Genomic DNA, 16,172 nt, shown 5'->3' with positions numbered 1-16,172 from the left:
GATTTGTTAATTTTTTCATGTGGACAGCATCACTTTTTTCATGCTGTAAGAAGCACACTAGTGTTCAAGGGAATGACAGCAAACACAATATCACAGCAAGTCAAATTAAACCAACCTAAAGTTTTTGCTTAACTATCCAAAATTGCTTAAACAAGGTGGCCTTTACTAACTTCTAAAATTGAAAGAGAAAAGTCTACATGGGCTTCTTAGAGAAAGGAGCTTGGGTTTCAATAAGGAAAACCCTGTCCAGCACAGCCAACTATGCCTCAAGGAGCAGTAACATGTGAAGCATGGTTTCCCAGGGAGAACTGAACAGGCAAGCAGTGTATACAGGAGCAGCCAGACTTTCAAGTACCATGTGTCACACTCAAACATCAGTGAAGCTATTTATGATGTCAATCCCCTGGTTTGGGAACATTTGAAGAGTGATTCATCACATAAATGGCTATTCTGATATAAGCTGTTTTTCTGAAGTTGGAAAACACATCACCCAACCATTTCTTCATTTGTTTTTATTATGCAAAAATCACAAAGACAAGTTCTGTTTTTGATAATAAGCTTGATACAGACAAGCTAAGATGCCACCATTTGCAAATACAAGTTTGACCTACCTGACCAACTCTTCCAGGATGTTTCAAGGCTAAACCTCCACTGGACACCGCAGCAGCAACATTTCCTTCTTGGTCAACAACTACTGCTCCAACAGTATCCAGTGTTCCTGAGTCATTTTCCTACATGATGGGTAAACAAAAGTGTTGAAAACATATTGAAAGAGCTGGCAAAATACCAATATGTCTGTAAGATGAAGGCCATATTGGAAGTCACAGCAAACAAGCTAACAATGCAGGAAAGGACCACTTATTTTTCTCTGCTCATCCCGCACACATTCCATACCCATTTGTCAAGATCATATGCCAACATTCATCCTCAATCAGAGGTATGAAGAACAAGACGGGACTCTCAGCAATGGCATGCCAGCTAGAGAAAAAGTGGAATGACTTGGAAAAGAAACTTTCCCCTCCCCTTTTTCTCATTGATGACTTCTTTTTCACTGGGAATTTTCTAGCTGAATAATCAGAAGTGCTTGGGAACATCAAAACCAAACCAAACCTCAATGAAATAGCATAGGAATGAGTGAAATCCTTTAGATGAGGAGTTATCTGAAAATGTTTATGTAGGACATTCTATGGCACGATACAGTGATCCATCCCTGTGTATGCTATAGACCAAGGGAGGACAATAGCCAGGTTCTGGGGTCTCACTGGATCCCCATGGGATCTGGGTTGCCACCCCATATGCTGCTCATCCTTGAATTTTGTTTTCCTTTGGGATTTTTTTTCCTGTTGAAAATGCCACCTCCCCCTCAACAAACACACATATACATACACACACCCTTTTGGGTATGGAGGACAATTTCATCACACTTAACCTGCTTCCTCAGCTGTTTTAAGCAAAGAGAGACTTTTAAAAACAGGAAATAAATTGCAAGACAACATCTCGTAGACTTGTAGTTTTTAAAAAGGTATCTTCTGGGCCCAAAACAACCAGGAGGAAGCATGGGCATGACAAAACTAGCATTTTACCAAAAATATATTTACCAAAAACAAGGGCCGTCAAAAATGGCCATAAGCAACATGCAGCCCACTTTGTTCATCTGTGCTAGGCAAATACTCAAACAAAGATACATTCCTGCCTATAAAAATCCGCTACCTTCATCAGGACATAAATAACCTTCATTGCTTTTGAGTTGCTACCTGCAATACTTTCTTCTGATGACACTGATCTAGTTTGGACATACAAGAAGTAATTATTCTGCTGTCCTTTCATTTTCAAAGAGCAAAGGCTGAAACCCTATATGCATAAACTGTACTTGGGAATAAGGGTTTATATGCACTGGCCAGGATATCCCATGGGCAGCTTGGAGTATATCTGGCCTCGCAGTTGCCCCAACCTACCTCCATTAACTCAGCCTCCATTTCTGCACTGCCACGGCAGTCTGCATAGATGACCTGCCAGGGTGCCCAGTACGTTGCCACTGCCATGGCTGCTGAGGTCAGAATGAGGCGTCCTGCAACAGTAACATGCTGGGTGCCTCGTTCTGACCCCAGAACAAGAAACCTGTAGCAGAAACACCAGGGACTCCAACAGATCACCCATACAAACAGCTGCTGCAATGCGGAAATTGAGACTCGAACTTCCCAAAAGATCCAGAGTAACAGGTAAGATTTTTTTAAATTTAGTTTTAAGTGTGTTATACCCTGATTCCAATGCAGAACATGATGGATGTCATCTGGACTACTCATACCAGGACTGGGGTTTGGACTTGTAAATTTCATGTACAGGATTGCACTGTAATTACTCTATTCATTTGAAGGTACAATCCTATGTATACATGTTTCCTTTAGATTAACCTTCACTAAATAAAGTTGGTCAGATTTTTGAGCATACAGGCACAGGTTATGAAAAGAAGAACACATTACAGATGGATAGAGTCAATCAAATAAATCACAGCCCTGAGTTTGCAGGATCAGAACAGGGCTGCTGGTGGGAGGGTGTCTTGGAGGTCTCTCATTCATAGGGTCACCATAAGTCAAAGCCAATTTGAAAGCAGTCAACAATAATTCACAGATTCCCACTGTTAAGCAAGGTTTTGTATGATTTAAGCGTTTCTCTGCCATTTTTGTGTTTTCTATATTTGTTTTATGTTATACACTACTATGAGATCTGATATGATAAAGGAAAATATAAACATCTTTTCATACACAAATAAAACTCATATCCATGTGTTGTTATTTTTACTTAGGGTCTGGTCATAAATATTCCAATATATTTTGAAACGGATCCTAATCTGATCCCTTCAATTATCATCCCATCAGTTTGCTCAGCACAGTGAATAAACTGTATGCTAAACACCTGAGCTGCAAGTTTTAGTACTGCCTTGAACAAGAACACATCCTAACAGAAGAGCAAGCAGTTTCTGGGTCTGGCTGCTCCACTAATCATCAATGCTTCATTTTGCATTATCTGGCAGAGAAATGTAGTTCAAGGTTCCAATAAGCACTTCATGCTGCCTTTATCAATTTCAAACCAACAATAACAAGTTTATTGATTACTCAGCTGACCATATCAAGAAATGCACAACACAAATTGCAAAACACAAAATCTGAGTATCAGAATACATACAAAAATAAAACTTGGTCACATCTAAAAACTAATATAAAATTAAGTCTAAAGTTAAGAGGTAAAACCAATACTAGATAAAAAAACAGATATAATTAAATAGGGTGCAAAATACACTGGACTAAAATAAGACAAACCACCTAAAACAGAGTAAGGGTATTAAAAAAAACTCTCCATGACAGAGATCCCATTTTGTATGATAAATTGATCTCTTAAACTAGCAGCTTTTACAATAAATTTTGCAATACATTGCACTAGGTGTAAATTCTCTCCAGAAAGGAGAAAAAATATAGAATGCTTCAAGAATTTGTGTGTCATCCTTGTGCAGGGGCCATGCTAATCTTCTCTGTATTGTTCCAATTTTAGTATATGTGCTATTGAAGCAAGCACCAATTTCAAACTAGTATCTGATAGAATCCCACAAGCCCCACTTTGGACTAAACTGGAGGCTTCCTTCCTAGAATGAACATTATATATACTCATCTGCACACTACATGATGGTAAATCCTTGAGAGTAAAATACAACCCACATGGATATTTGTCAGCTCTGGTTCTGGGCAGGAGGGAAGTGAAACAAGCTTGTATCTTAGCCCCTGTGCCATTTAATGTTTATATTAAAAATATCGTACAGTCCTATCTAATACAACTATCACCACTCCCCTCCCAAATAAGCAAAACTGATAAATCCATTTTATTGTATGTGGATGATACCATCACAAGACTAATATCAGTTTTCATTTAAAAAAAAAAAAAGAGTCACTCAACATAGATGGCAAATCAATGGTCATGATACAGAACAGGCCATGTTACACAACTCAGTGAGAGCAGTATTTCAATGTTCCAGGGCATGAGAAGGAAAGTCTACATACATCATTGGGAATACCCAGTGGCCAGTTGCCACAATCCTTACATTTTTCTTCTCCAAGGAAGACTTGCATATTACATCTGCGATATAGGTATTCCAGAGCAAATTAATACCTCAAATATTCTATGGTTCCCATCTGAGTTTTTATAAAGACTTTCAACTCCTGGAAATAGTACAAGCCAAATTTCTGTGTGCTATTTTTGCAGTTCCATCCTGTCTTTCAAATGCTCTGCTCAAAATTAAATCAGGAATGGTCTCATCTGAGATACATGCTTGGCTCTATACATTCAATTACTGGCTTAAACTGAATTTTATCCCTTCTAGTTTCGCTCTCCTGATTGTGACAAATTTTGCTCTATTTGACTGATTTATATTAAGCTGCAGAAATATGGGTTCTCCTCCATTACTTTTATTGTGCCTAAAATTCTCGCAGGCTAAGGAAACAATTAAACAACAGATCTGGAACACAGCTCTGTAGAATGACAGAGCCAGAATCCAATGCTATATTGTAGCAGGCAATCATGGCAAGAATTTTGTTCTAGCTGACTACCTTTATGCTCTCAATATTCCTAAATATTGCAGAGCCTTTACGTTATCCCATTTAACATCCTGCCATCTGCTCTACTGGGGAAAAAAGATATTTACAAATTCCCTATGTACAGTGTATATGCTCTTGCCAGTTATGCAAGATTGAAATGGTGGATCATGTTCTGCTATACTGCCTGGATTATAAATATATTCAATCCCAATTGACAGATCAATTTTGAAGCTTAATGCTGTTCCCAGACAGATCATTTTTGCATCTCACTTCTCTCAGATTCATGCAAAGAACCCAAGGCTGATTGCCAAGTTTTGTAATTTAGTGTGCTATACCTGGAGTAACTTATTATTATTATTATTATTATTATTATTGTTATTAACTTTTATTTATAAAGCACTGTAAATTTACACAGCACTGCACATACAATCTTTTAGTTAGACGGTTCCCTGCCCTCAGGCTTACAATCTAAGAAGACACGACACAAAAGGAGAGGGGAGTGGTGGTGGGGAATGGGATCAGGTCCAGCAGTTCTTCTCCACCTCCGAGGCCTGGACCAAGGCAGATCGACTGGAGGAAGGGCTTGGCTTCTTAATGGATGCTTAAAAGGAGGCTTCCTGGGTCAGAGAGGGGCTCACCTCTGGGAATACTTCTCTAAACAATATAGTCTTTAATTCAGTTTTGAAACTGGGTAGAGAAGTGATGAGGTGTGCATGTGGGGGAAGAAGGTTCCAGGAGTAAGGGTCAGCAAGCGAGAAGGGACGAATTCGGGAGGGGGCAGTGGTAGTCTTACACTGTGACAGGAGACCTTGACTACAAGAGCGGAGGGGGTGCGAGTAGGAATGTAAGGAGAAAGAAGGTCAGATAAGTAAGGAGGGGCCAATCCATGGAGGGCTTTGAAAGTCAATAATAAAAGCTTGTACCGGATGCGGAAGGGGAACCAATGAAGGGAGGATAAAAGAGGTGAAACATGGTCAAAGCGGCGAGCGGATGTGACAATACGGGTAGCTGAATACTGGACAGAGATTAAAGGATGGAGGTGTGAAAGAGGAAGTCCTGTCAGAAGGAGGTTACAATAATCTAGTCGTGAAACCACTAGGGCATGGACTAAAGTCTTGGCAGTACAGGCTGAGAGGAATGGGCGGATCTTGGCAATGTTGTAGAGAAAGAATCATTATGGTATGTCTCAATTCTCAATTCCAATGAATACTATTTGTGTTGATCTGGTATGTTGTTGCTGTAGCTTTTACTTAGAGGCTGAAGGAAATGTAGCCATTAGCAACAAGTTCTAGAGGACAATCTTTTTTCTCTGCCTTTACTTGTCAACCAGACCTTTTCATGGGTTTTTGATCTCCTGGTCCCATTGAGAGCGAACACCTCACCTGAGTTCTTCATCCACATTAGTATATTGAGAAGAGCTGTGTACACATCTCCTCTGCTGAGTTATATTACAGGGTCAATATGGAAATGTCCTGTTCTTGAAATATTTTAAGCTTGTTAGAACAAAACACTCCCCAAACAATCAAAGCTTGCCACACTTTTACCTTTGATCTCAATGACATCAGATCCAGCGAGAATAAAAATCATAAAATCTATTCTGCCTTGGGGAGGCTCAAATGGTTTATAAAAAGTTAGGAAAGTTTATTATAAAAACATCTGAAAATTACTGACTCAGACTTTAATTTAGGCATGTACAAGATTGCATTGTAAGTACTCACTGAAATAGGCACATGGAGTTAATGATACTCTCCTCTCCCCCAAGCCTATGCAGCCAGATGGCATCAGGGGGTATGGCCAGTCCCTGCAGTCATAGTTTCCCTGCCAGCTGCAGTTTCCAGATGGCACTGCAGCCAGGAGCTCAGCATTGCTCCCTCCTCCACCATGGGGGAACTGTTTGCACTCAGATGTTACACGGAGAGATGCATGAATCCTGACCACAGGACCCAGCCAGCTTTCCCTGTCACAGTGGGAAGCAATGCAAAGTATGGACTTGAGCACAGGATGCAAGAGTATTCCTGTAATACACTTTGATATTGAAAGTTTCACTCATCCTATACATATTCACTGGGGAGGATGTAGCACAAGTGTGGCTCCAGAATCCAAGCAGCAGCTACATCTGCTGCCTCGATCATAGAAATTTTGTTCATGCTGCACTTCCTCCCATCAAAGAAAATGTGGGATGGAGGAAGCTCCTCACTTTTAAGTATGATTAGATGTTCCCCTGTGACCCACTGTTCTCTCCAGCTAGTGGGTAGCATGAGAGTAGTGGATCCCCATCTACTGACCCTCTTTCCCTTCTCTTTCTGAAGGGAAGGGGGAGAGGGAGAGGGTTGATCTGAGTTGAAGAATCACTAGATGGTGAGATTTTGAAGATAAGTTGGCACTGAGAGAAGACAGGCCTCCTGGCTGTTTCATGGGCTGATCAGATACCATGTGAAAGCCAATGGTCCCCTCATACAGCATAAAATGATAGGATCAGTATTAGTACTGCTGACTATCCCTGTTGCATTGCCTTTCCTGCCTTTGTAAATACATCTGAAAAATCAGACCAGTGACATCATTCTGCTTATAGAATGGGTTCTTTTTGCTGTTCTTCTCTATAACAGTTTTCTGTAACCTGCAGCCCCAGCCCCATTAAAAAGCAAAAAGCAAATCATGGGGCTCAGAAGAATCATTAAAATGGTGCAAGGTAAGAGAGGGGATGTCATTGAACATCTGTGTTCTTGGAAATCCTAGCTCCCTTCCATTTGACATGGTTCTTTGTATCCAAGTCATTTATTTTTTACTTTCCTTCTGTGTAAAAGGCATGGTGGTTGTCCATGAGGCTGAATGGTGGTTAGTAGGAATGATAATTTTGAACATGTTTTGAAAGTCAGGGAAGTTCATCCTTTTAATCTTTGTTCTGTGATGAAGAAGAGTGATTCAAGGGTGACCAGAATCCTTCTGAACATGTACTAACCTTTTCACTTGATTGTCTTCTTTTCTTCAACTGAAACAGATCGGTTTCTACCTTTTCTGCCAATTCCAGTTTCCTCTTGTTCCGCTTAAAAGCTGCTAAACTAAGTCCTTTAAAAAAAATTAAGAGCATTTACATTATCAAATAATAATATCCAGACAAAAATAATAGCTTCATTAAAAATTACTCTCTGGAAATGCCAGAAGTCTTGCCCTTTCTAACTTAAATATGGGTTTTATTCATAGTTCCATATTCATAAATATCAAACTCTATTTTTATAAATAAAAAAAGTGCTGATGAAAGAAACTAGACAAACTCATGAGAAACTCAGGGGTTATACATTACTCTACTGATCAATAGATTCCCTTATGAAGAGTGCTACACCATAGATATTCTTACTGGGTTCTCCTGGCCATAAGATTGTACTGTAATTCATCTGTTTTATGTAAAGGATACAAACAAATCAGCTTTCAACAGTACTTCTATACCCATTCAAGGGAAAGAAAAAATAATTGTAAGTATATTTTCCCTTTCCTCTAGTGAAATCAAGTTAGGGTTTTGACTCCTGCATATTTTATCCTCAACCATACCTTTTGCGGTATATCAGACCCAAAGAGTATGATTGGTGAAAAGTCATCTAATGCAGTGCTACTAAAAGCAACATGGTAATAGATGGAACAGTGCTGGGCCATAAACAGTCATAAAATGCTGGTCCATACCAAGTTTCCAAGAAAAGAAGAAATAATTGTTGCCAATGAGCACAAGTACAGTGCCAGTCTCTGGCACACCTGGGGGCAAAATAGTGCTATTACCTACAAAGAAAATGCTGACTTCTGTGCAAAACAACCACATTCAAATTTTGTGCAGAGTAAGTCTTGAATTGCAAATCAGTTCACACAGATATTTTTGCAGCAGGAAAAAAATTCCTAAAATAGCTTGTTGATTCCTTCCAGAAGAAAACTGGTGAAGTATTACATCCCTATTCAAGAATATTTATCTGACACCTAAAATATCCATACCTTAAGGCAAAATACTGAATGAATGCTTCTTCTTATTACAGTACTAAAAAAAACTAACAAAGCCTCCTGAGTGCTGTTTTTGCTTCCCCTCAGCTTTATTTCAGCTAAGTTTAATTCTACTTCTATGTTTTTGTAAATGTTATTCAGATTCATCCTCTAACAGTAGCAAACTGAAATTTGACAGAACAGACTTCACAAACAAAGATCATGAGCTTTCATGGTGTCTGTATTATTACCAGCACTAAAGCAATTATAGCTTTAATATTTAATATAGTCCTCAAAATATAAAAAAATAAAACAAAACATGCTACCAGCTCCAGAACATTTGTGTGATAAAGGGGAGTAGACATGTTCCTAATGTTCACAAAACACAGGCAAACTCTGACCAGTCACACAGCACCCCCTGGCAGTCATTTCATGGAGTTTACTGAAAAAGAGTAGGTGATGCAGGCTCACTTCAAAGGCAGATAAGGCAAAAATGCAACTGGTAAAGGAAACATTACAAAAGAGTCATTACGGCAGCATTAACCATGAGAAACTAAAGTTGATTAGAGCTGCAGGCAGTTTACAACCAAAGGCAGCACATATTTAAATAATTAAGTAAATATCAGAAAAGTGAAATTCCGGTCAAGGTACACTGCACCCATATGGTTCTCTTTCTAATAGTTCACAGTTTAAGTTGTAGGAATGTGTATGAATATAAGAGAAGCATATTGATACAAAATATTTATTTGTCAGGATGAATCAGCGTAAGACTTGTAAGCCACCATGTGAGTATTCATGCCCATAATAAACAAAGTATATAGTCTATTAACCCCTAAAAAGTGAAGTCAGATATACCAGAGAAGCCCAGCTAAGACAGGGAATTATCTATCAAAGTTTTAATAAACATGGATTCATAAGGGGAAAAAAAAGCTATGGACTTGCTAGTCTCTTAAAAGAGAAAACCCACTGAATCAATGGAATTTACTAAGTTCTAACTTTATAAATTCCCATTAATTCAGTGAATCTACTGAAACTGGAAGTAGCAAGTTAAATTATGCCATGATTCCCAGTCAATTTGAGTAACATCTTGTAGAAATTATCAGATCACCTGGATCACAACTTCATTTTTTATGTCAAAGTGATTATTACTACTACATGCTTACCTGAAATAATAATGATCATATTTTCAAGTTTTAGGCCCCTAGCACAGTTTGGAAAAAACATTAAAAAACACCTTTATACCACTACAGTGTAAAATCACATGTGGAACAAGAGAATCAGCACATCAAAGACAACAATAAGGTAACAAAAAATAAAGCAGGATTCTCTCTCAAATGTCAGAAAAAAATATTCTGACACAGTGGCTAAGAGGAGAGTAATAAATAACCAATATATTACAGAGATGGCTCTCCAAAAACAAGGTTACATGGAAAAGGGGCTCAGAAAATGTCTTAAGCATTTGGAGTATCATGGCAAATAGTCATTATAAACAGGATCTGGATAAAAACTTTGGAAAACGTAGAACACCAGGAAGAGCACGGAATATGAATTAATTAATGTATCTCCTGTCCAATTGACTGCAACAGCACTAAGAGTGAATCTACAAATAGATTTTGCACCTATGACATATAAGACTGCCCAATATGCCAAGAAAGGATCACACTATGACAATAAGCAGTAAAATATCAAATAAATATTAAACAAAAATAACAATTAAAAAGATTAAACAAGGCCAACATGACATTATTTAACATATACTATTATATACTGACGCTTCCTGAGTATTAATATTTTCCTACTGAGAAGTGACAATAGCATGAGTGTCTTGATTTTAGCTCACAGTGCACTGTAGCTTCTACAAACCATGGATGGGCTGCAGATGTTAACTATTCACTCAACAGCTAATTAAATTTTAAATGCTAAACCAGAGTAGATCATTTCCAAGCTTTCCTCAACATGAACACATGACTTCAAGGCTTAATTTTTATTAGCTTTCCATATTTTACATGTTTCCTCTGTCCCTGCCTAGAGGTTCATGGGGAGAGGGAGGGTTTCCGGCAGGTATGGCTGCCAAAGCCCTGTTCAGTCCGTGGAACAAGGTGATGATACAGGCAATTGACACGACTGTTTCCAACCAAGTTGTCCTGGTTCACAGAACCTGTTTCCTTGATGTGCAGCTGAGCTATGATAGCAACAAGGCAAAAAAGGAAACATCTAGACTTTAAATGGAAAAAAACTCATAGTAAATTCAATTGTCCACAAGCGTTGAACAGTGATGGAACAATTTTTTTCCTTCATCATCTTCTCAAAGTTGTCCAGTGAAGCTTTCCCAACCAATGTGTCCCTAATTATAATGAGGGGAAACATGTGTGCTGTCACATACTGACTAGATATTTTGAGACTGGGAGGTTGGTTTTGGAATTCCCTGCCAAGGTGAGCTATCTGATGTTTATGTTGCTCTCTTAGGTAAGAGGCCTTCAGATTATCTTGGTTTTTATAGTGCTTAAGGTCTATTATTTTAAGCCATGCAGTGAAATTTTAATGTGTTTTCATTTTTCCCAACCATATTACATTTTATGCTCCGTTGGAATGTTTATAGAGTTTCAATTGTTGGTTACTTTCACGGAATTCTAATTGCAGGGCTGTCATTAATATTATTTGAAGCTACATAATGCTGAGAAAAAGTATTTTATAACACATTTAATAAGTTAAATTAATGAAAGAGCAGGAATGTAGAAAATGAAGCTACAGGAAATGGAAAATAGTAAACCAGCAGTGACACAGAATGCTACAGGCACAAAATGATGCAAGGTTTGATGCAAGTGGAAACTTTTTAAAGTAGAGGAACAAAATTAGAGAACCAGATTTTATATAGCAATTTCATACAAATATCCATGAATTCTTGAGGTGGACATAACATAAACCACTGGGCTTTTAAAAATACGAGCATGTGCTTTCTACCTGTTTTCCTCCTTGAAAATTGAATTCTCATATGTGCAGAAAACAATGCTGTTTCCATCAGTGTTCAAAAGAAGGTGCATTCAAGACAAGGCATTTTATTCAACCTCTTGCATCTCTAGTACACAAGAAGATCCAAACTACTCCGCAATTCTTGCACGTGTTTCCCTTGCAATAGGTATTTGCCAAAAAAAGTTGACTGAAGAAAAGTGAAGCTGCCAAATCCGTTCAAAACTACTAGGATTTAATAACTTCTTACAAATCAAACTGCAGCTCATTAACTTCTCAAATAATCTTTACATGTAATCCAAACAAAACAAAAAACACATGCAATGCAACCATGCCTGAATGATACTTAAATGCTTCCATGTTTACTTAAGTCCTACTGATTTTAATGTTTCCTGGACCATGTGCTTTAAATATCCCCAAACAATTCCTAGCAACCATTTACTCACTTGTTGCCATGATACCTGGAGGACAGGCTGGTATCCCATGATCCACTGCCCATTTGAAGGCTCCTTCACCAACTAAAAAACTAGAAACAGGGAAAACAGAAAGGGCAGGGCAAACAAACACGTTACTCAAAAGTTTATTGCTGGAAACATATTTCAAATCTGCCCCTCAATTACAACCTATTTACAGTGGACCCTTGTTATACGCTGGGGTTTGGTTCCAAGATCTCCCGTGTATAACAAAATCGGTGTATGCTCAAGTCTCATTAAATATAATGACATAGCAAAATGGTGTCCCTTATAAAAAATGGACAATCAAGGTAAATTTATACTTTTTTGGAACATTTTCAAACCGTGGATACTTGAATCCGTGTATAAAAAAATCCGTGACTGTATTTTATTTTACTTGCCACATTTTCTGTGCCATAATCAAGAAAAAGGGTACAATTCAGCAACTAGATAACATATATGCTAAAGTTTAATGTTAAATGAATAACTGAATACCGTATGCCTGCGTTATACACAGGCACGCTATACGTGGCTTGAGCTTACGTGTGCAAGCTGCGCGGGGCGCAAGGGGCAGCATGTCCCATTGAGATCAATGGGGTGCACGCCCATGGCGTGCTGCCACGCCACCACACGCCCAAGCATAGGCAGAATTCGCCTTACACGGGGGGGGGGGGGCTGTCTGGAACGGATCCCCTGCATAAGGCGAGGGTCCACTGTACTTGGAAAGCATTTGCAGAACAATTCTAATCATTCTGATTAAGTAAGGGTCTGCAAGTTCACTAGGACTTACTCTTCAGTAAGCATGTTTAAGACTGCTGCCCACATAAGCAATCTCTATTTACAGACAATGTAATTTAAGAGAGAAAGTAGGGATTAATAAATGGTAAAACAGATCTTATTTCAGGGAAAATAAAGCTATGCCTTAAAATAGTTTCAAATATCTCATTTATATGCACACACATATTTAGAAAAATATTTCAGCTAATTCAACATTAAACCTACTTAGGGAAGACCTATTAAAAGCAAAAGAACAGGAGTTAGTTTCAGCAAGTGCTGCTAGTTACCTGGTTGTGTGACATGAAACACTCGCTGGAATTCCCTATTGAACGCAACCATTAAAGGTACAGGAGCTGTCTCCAGTTTTCAACCTGGCAACCCTACCAACAAGTCCGATTCATATCCATGATCTTACTTTACATAAGCCTGACTTGGATTTAGCTCTGAGTTTGTTACTGTATATCTTTTAGCAATTCACAGTTGACTGATGTTTGCAAAATTGATCAAATTCACATAAAGATAGTGTATGTCTAAACAGGGGTGGTTAAAGTGTGGACAGCTTACAGTCCCCAAACATTTTTTTCACACACAACCATACTTTGGACCTCTGCCTTCCAAGTGCCTTCTAAGAAGCAGAGTCCTCCCTCCAGTTCATCTGGTGCCATCCAGCCATGGAGGAAGACATGCAGGCCCAGCACCATCGGGCCTGGCCCAGATTAAGAAGCTAGGGCTGGAAGGGTGGGCGGATATCATATCCTTAGGACTGGTGTATGGCTTTGGTGTGGCTTCCGGACTCTTAGGATGCATGCATCATTTAAACAGCATACCTCCAAAGTGACCTGAAGCAGCTTTTTTTGGCCTGTCTGTACGGGGCCTCTGAGTTTACTAAAGGTTTCTGGAAAGCATAGGAAAATTATGTCAACAAAGCTTCTTGAAATTAAATCCCCACACGTTGGCAAAACATGCCAACTACAAGTCTTCCCCTTCTCATAAATTATCTAGAACATTTATTTATTAATCTAAGATAACCCTATGCCCTGGCCCATTTGAAATGAATGCTCATACATTTGCTTTTCCCCCTCCACACTTAAAAATCATTACAATTACAAAGGACAAGCATAATTCATCTTACCCTCAACTTTCCACAAATATTAAATCAACTTGAAAATATATTTTCCTCAAGGAAAACAGCATATGCTAAAACTTTAAAAATCTGGAAGTAAAAGGAGAGCATAAATGTAAGATTACCCAACAACAAGCTATGTTTAGCTTTGAGGTTTGATTTATGGGACTTTAATATTTCAAGAACAAAACATCAGAAATAAAAGCTTAGTTACAGTGTAAATATCTATATAAACAACCACAAAAATAAGCTCAAACGGAGGGCCTTTTATCCTTAATACTCTATTCTATTTGCAGCTATAATAAGAACACAAGATGTTACAAGAATTGAGGAGTAAAGCCAGTCCACATCTTAAAAGCACATTACTACTGATGTTCATGAAAGAACATTAGAAATCTTTCAAGAACACATTCAAACACTGTTAAGTATCACAGCACCAAAGAAACAAGCAGAATAAAGTAATTACCAGGGTGGAATTCTGCCAGCAGAGAGTTTGCCTTTCTGACCTTCACACAACAATCTATTTGCCACAGAAACAGGATTTTTGATTCCTGAAAGACAAGAATGGTTTGAAAACATTGTCAGGGGATACCTGTGTTAGTCTGTTACAACAAAAACATCAAAGGCAGACTCATGCTCCAACTGAAAGGCTGCCTGGAAAATGAAAAATAAAATTACACCATAAAATTACACCAAAATATAGGCTGAAATACTATGCAGAATAAGGCCCACAACTGTGACCTAAGAGATTCTGCTAGACTTTATATATGTTATACATAAATACTTGAGAAACTCTTTATTTTTATCTGGACTTGTGAAAATTGAAGTCACTCAACAGCATGTAAGACTACTTACTGTGTGATTAAGACAACACTATGTACTAGTTATGCATCTGTAGAACATATTTCATGGTATACTGTCTTAAAAACAGAAAATATGGTAGTACTCCAATCCCCATAATACAAATCTAGTCAATAGTGTGGAGGAATATTGCCACAAAGATCAAAATAGTGATCACAAAGGGAGTGAACAGTAAGGCTGCGGCCAAAGTTTCACTTTGCACAACACCTAAAAGATAGCAGATTGGGTCCAGGGTCCTCCCACTCCATTATTGGGAGATGCTATTAAGTAGACGTCTGCTTAGGAGGATACTCTGGCTAGTAAGGAGAGAGGGGAGAGGATTCCTCTACCAACCTGCCAGAGCCATAGCTTAATCTGTTCTGAAAGGCCTGCCAAACTCTGGAGCAGATTTGCAGGGTACAGAGAAAAGCAGGGTGACAGGGAATCTGAAAACCAATATTGACTAACATGCTTTCCACCTTACTCACTCCACTGAAATGAGAGCAATACTAGAATCGAATCACGGTGCTTATTTTTGCTCTATGTATTTATAGCATTATACTTAAGTAAGGTGATCTGAAACACTATGCGTAATTTCAATCAACATTTTAATTGGTTGCAATATAATATTTACAGACTACAGTGGTATTGCCGAATTAACAGATGTGTTGGACAAATGCGTCATCCCCAGTCAGCTGGCCATTGTGTTTGCCATGCCCTCTCAAGATTATGGCAGCTGCAATCCAACACATGTGGAAGTCAAAGTCACTGAGTTGGGAAAGATAGCTTTAATTACATACTAAAAGACCTTTATGAATGTCAACATTTCACCTTTTAGAACTTGATCAACATACCACTGAGGGCACCAACTGCTCCAAAATTTAATGATTTTCCATCCATAATACTGGCATCACATTCTATTTCACCCAAAAGGTTTAGATTAGACCCCATTCCTGCATTCGTAAAAGGTGAATCCTATAAAGAAATTTAAAGAAAAATGAATCAAGGTAAACATCCATCAAACACAGTAGTCAAATAACAATTACTAGGCCAACTGGCTGCCTACCATATGCCACTCAGCCTAGTAATTGTAACTGAACCTTCCTTACATGAAAGGAGAAAAAGGAGGCACATGAAAAAGAAAGAGCACATGCAGAAGGTATGTAAGGAATTAGAAGTGGCAGAAGTAGCACCTAAGTGATCTGTCTTGAAAACGAATTCATGTGAAATGAGGTGCTTTCTGGATACACTATTTGAATGCCTGCCTAAAACCAAAACAATACAGGATAGCAGAATAATGGCAAATTCCAAAGTATTTGCAAAAAAAGGTGTACTTTGATGGGAAATTGTAGAAGGATGATGCAAATTAATTTCTAGACTACACTGGATAAACTAGACATAGCTCTGACACATACAATTATGTCTCTGAGCCATCCAGAAGATTTCATCTGTTTTGCTAATAAAATGAGG

The 16,172-nt window shown here is 38.4% G+C and overlaps 1 protein-coding gene and 1 non-coding gene across 6 annotated transcripts in view; both read right to left on the bottom strand.

Annotated features, from left to right (window-relative positions):
* The window catches only part of LOC149313521 (threonine aspartase 1), an 84,619-nt gene that overhangs the window by 49,069 nt on the left and 19,378 nt on the right, over positions 1–16,172 (bottom strand). For all 5 annotated transcript variants that reach the window (XM_089519248.1, XM_089519247.1, XM_089519249.1 and 2 more), the window contains 5 exons: positions 15,557–15,677; positions 14,329–14,413; positions 11,957–12,036; positions 7,543–7,649; positions 612–731 (listed from right to left, as the gene is read on the bottom strand). In XM_089519248.1, the coding sequence (XP_089375374.1) occupies positions 612–731; positions 7,543–7,649; positions 11,957–12,036; positions 14,329–14,413; positions 15,557–15,677 (513 nt within the window). The remainder of the gene's footprint in view (positions 1–611; positions 732–7,542; positions 7,650–11,956; positions 12,037–14,328; positions 14,414–15,556; positions 15,678–16,172) is intronic.
* LOC149313522 (U6 spliceosomal RNA) lies at positions 3,464–3,570 on the bottom strand. Its single transcript, XR_016281195.1, has one exon. It is a non-coding gene; the product is annotated as a U6 spliceosomal RNA (small nuclear RNA).

This window comes from Sceloporus occidentalis, unplaced genomic scaffold (assembly GCF_023333645.1).
Source record: "Sceloporus occidentalis isolate IW3139 unplaced genomic scaffold, rSceOcc1.0.p SCAF_4, whole genome shotgun sequence".
NCBI classification, from domain to species: domain Eukaryota; kingdom Metazoa; phylum Chordata; class Lepidosauria; order Squamata; family Phrynosomatidae; genus Sceloporus; species Sceloporus occidentalis.
Note: the sequence above shows the minus strand (reverse complement) of the source record. Positions and strands in the feature narration are given on the sequence as shown.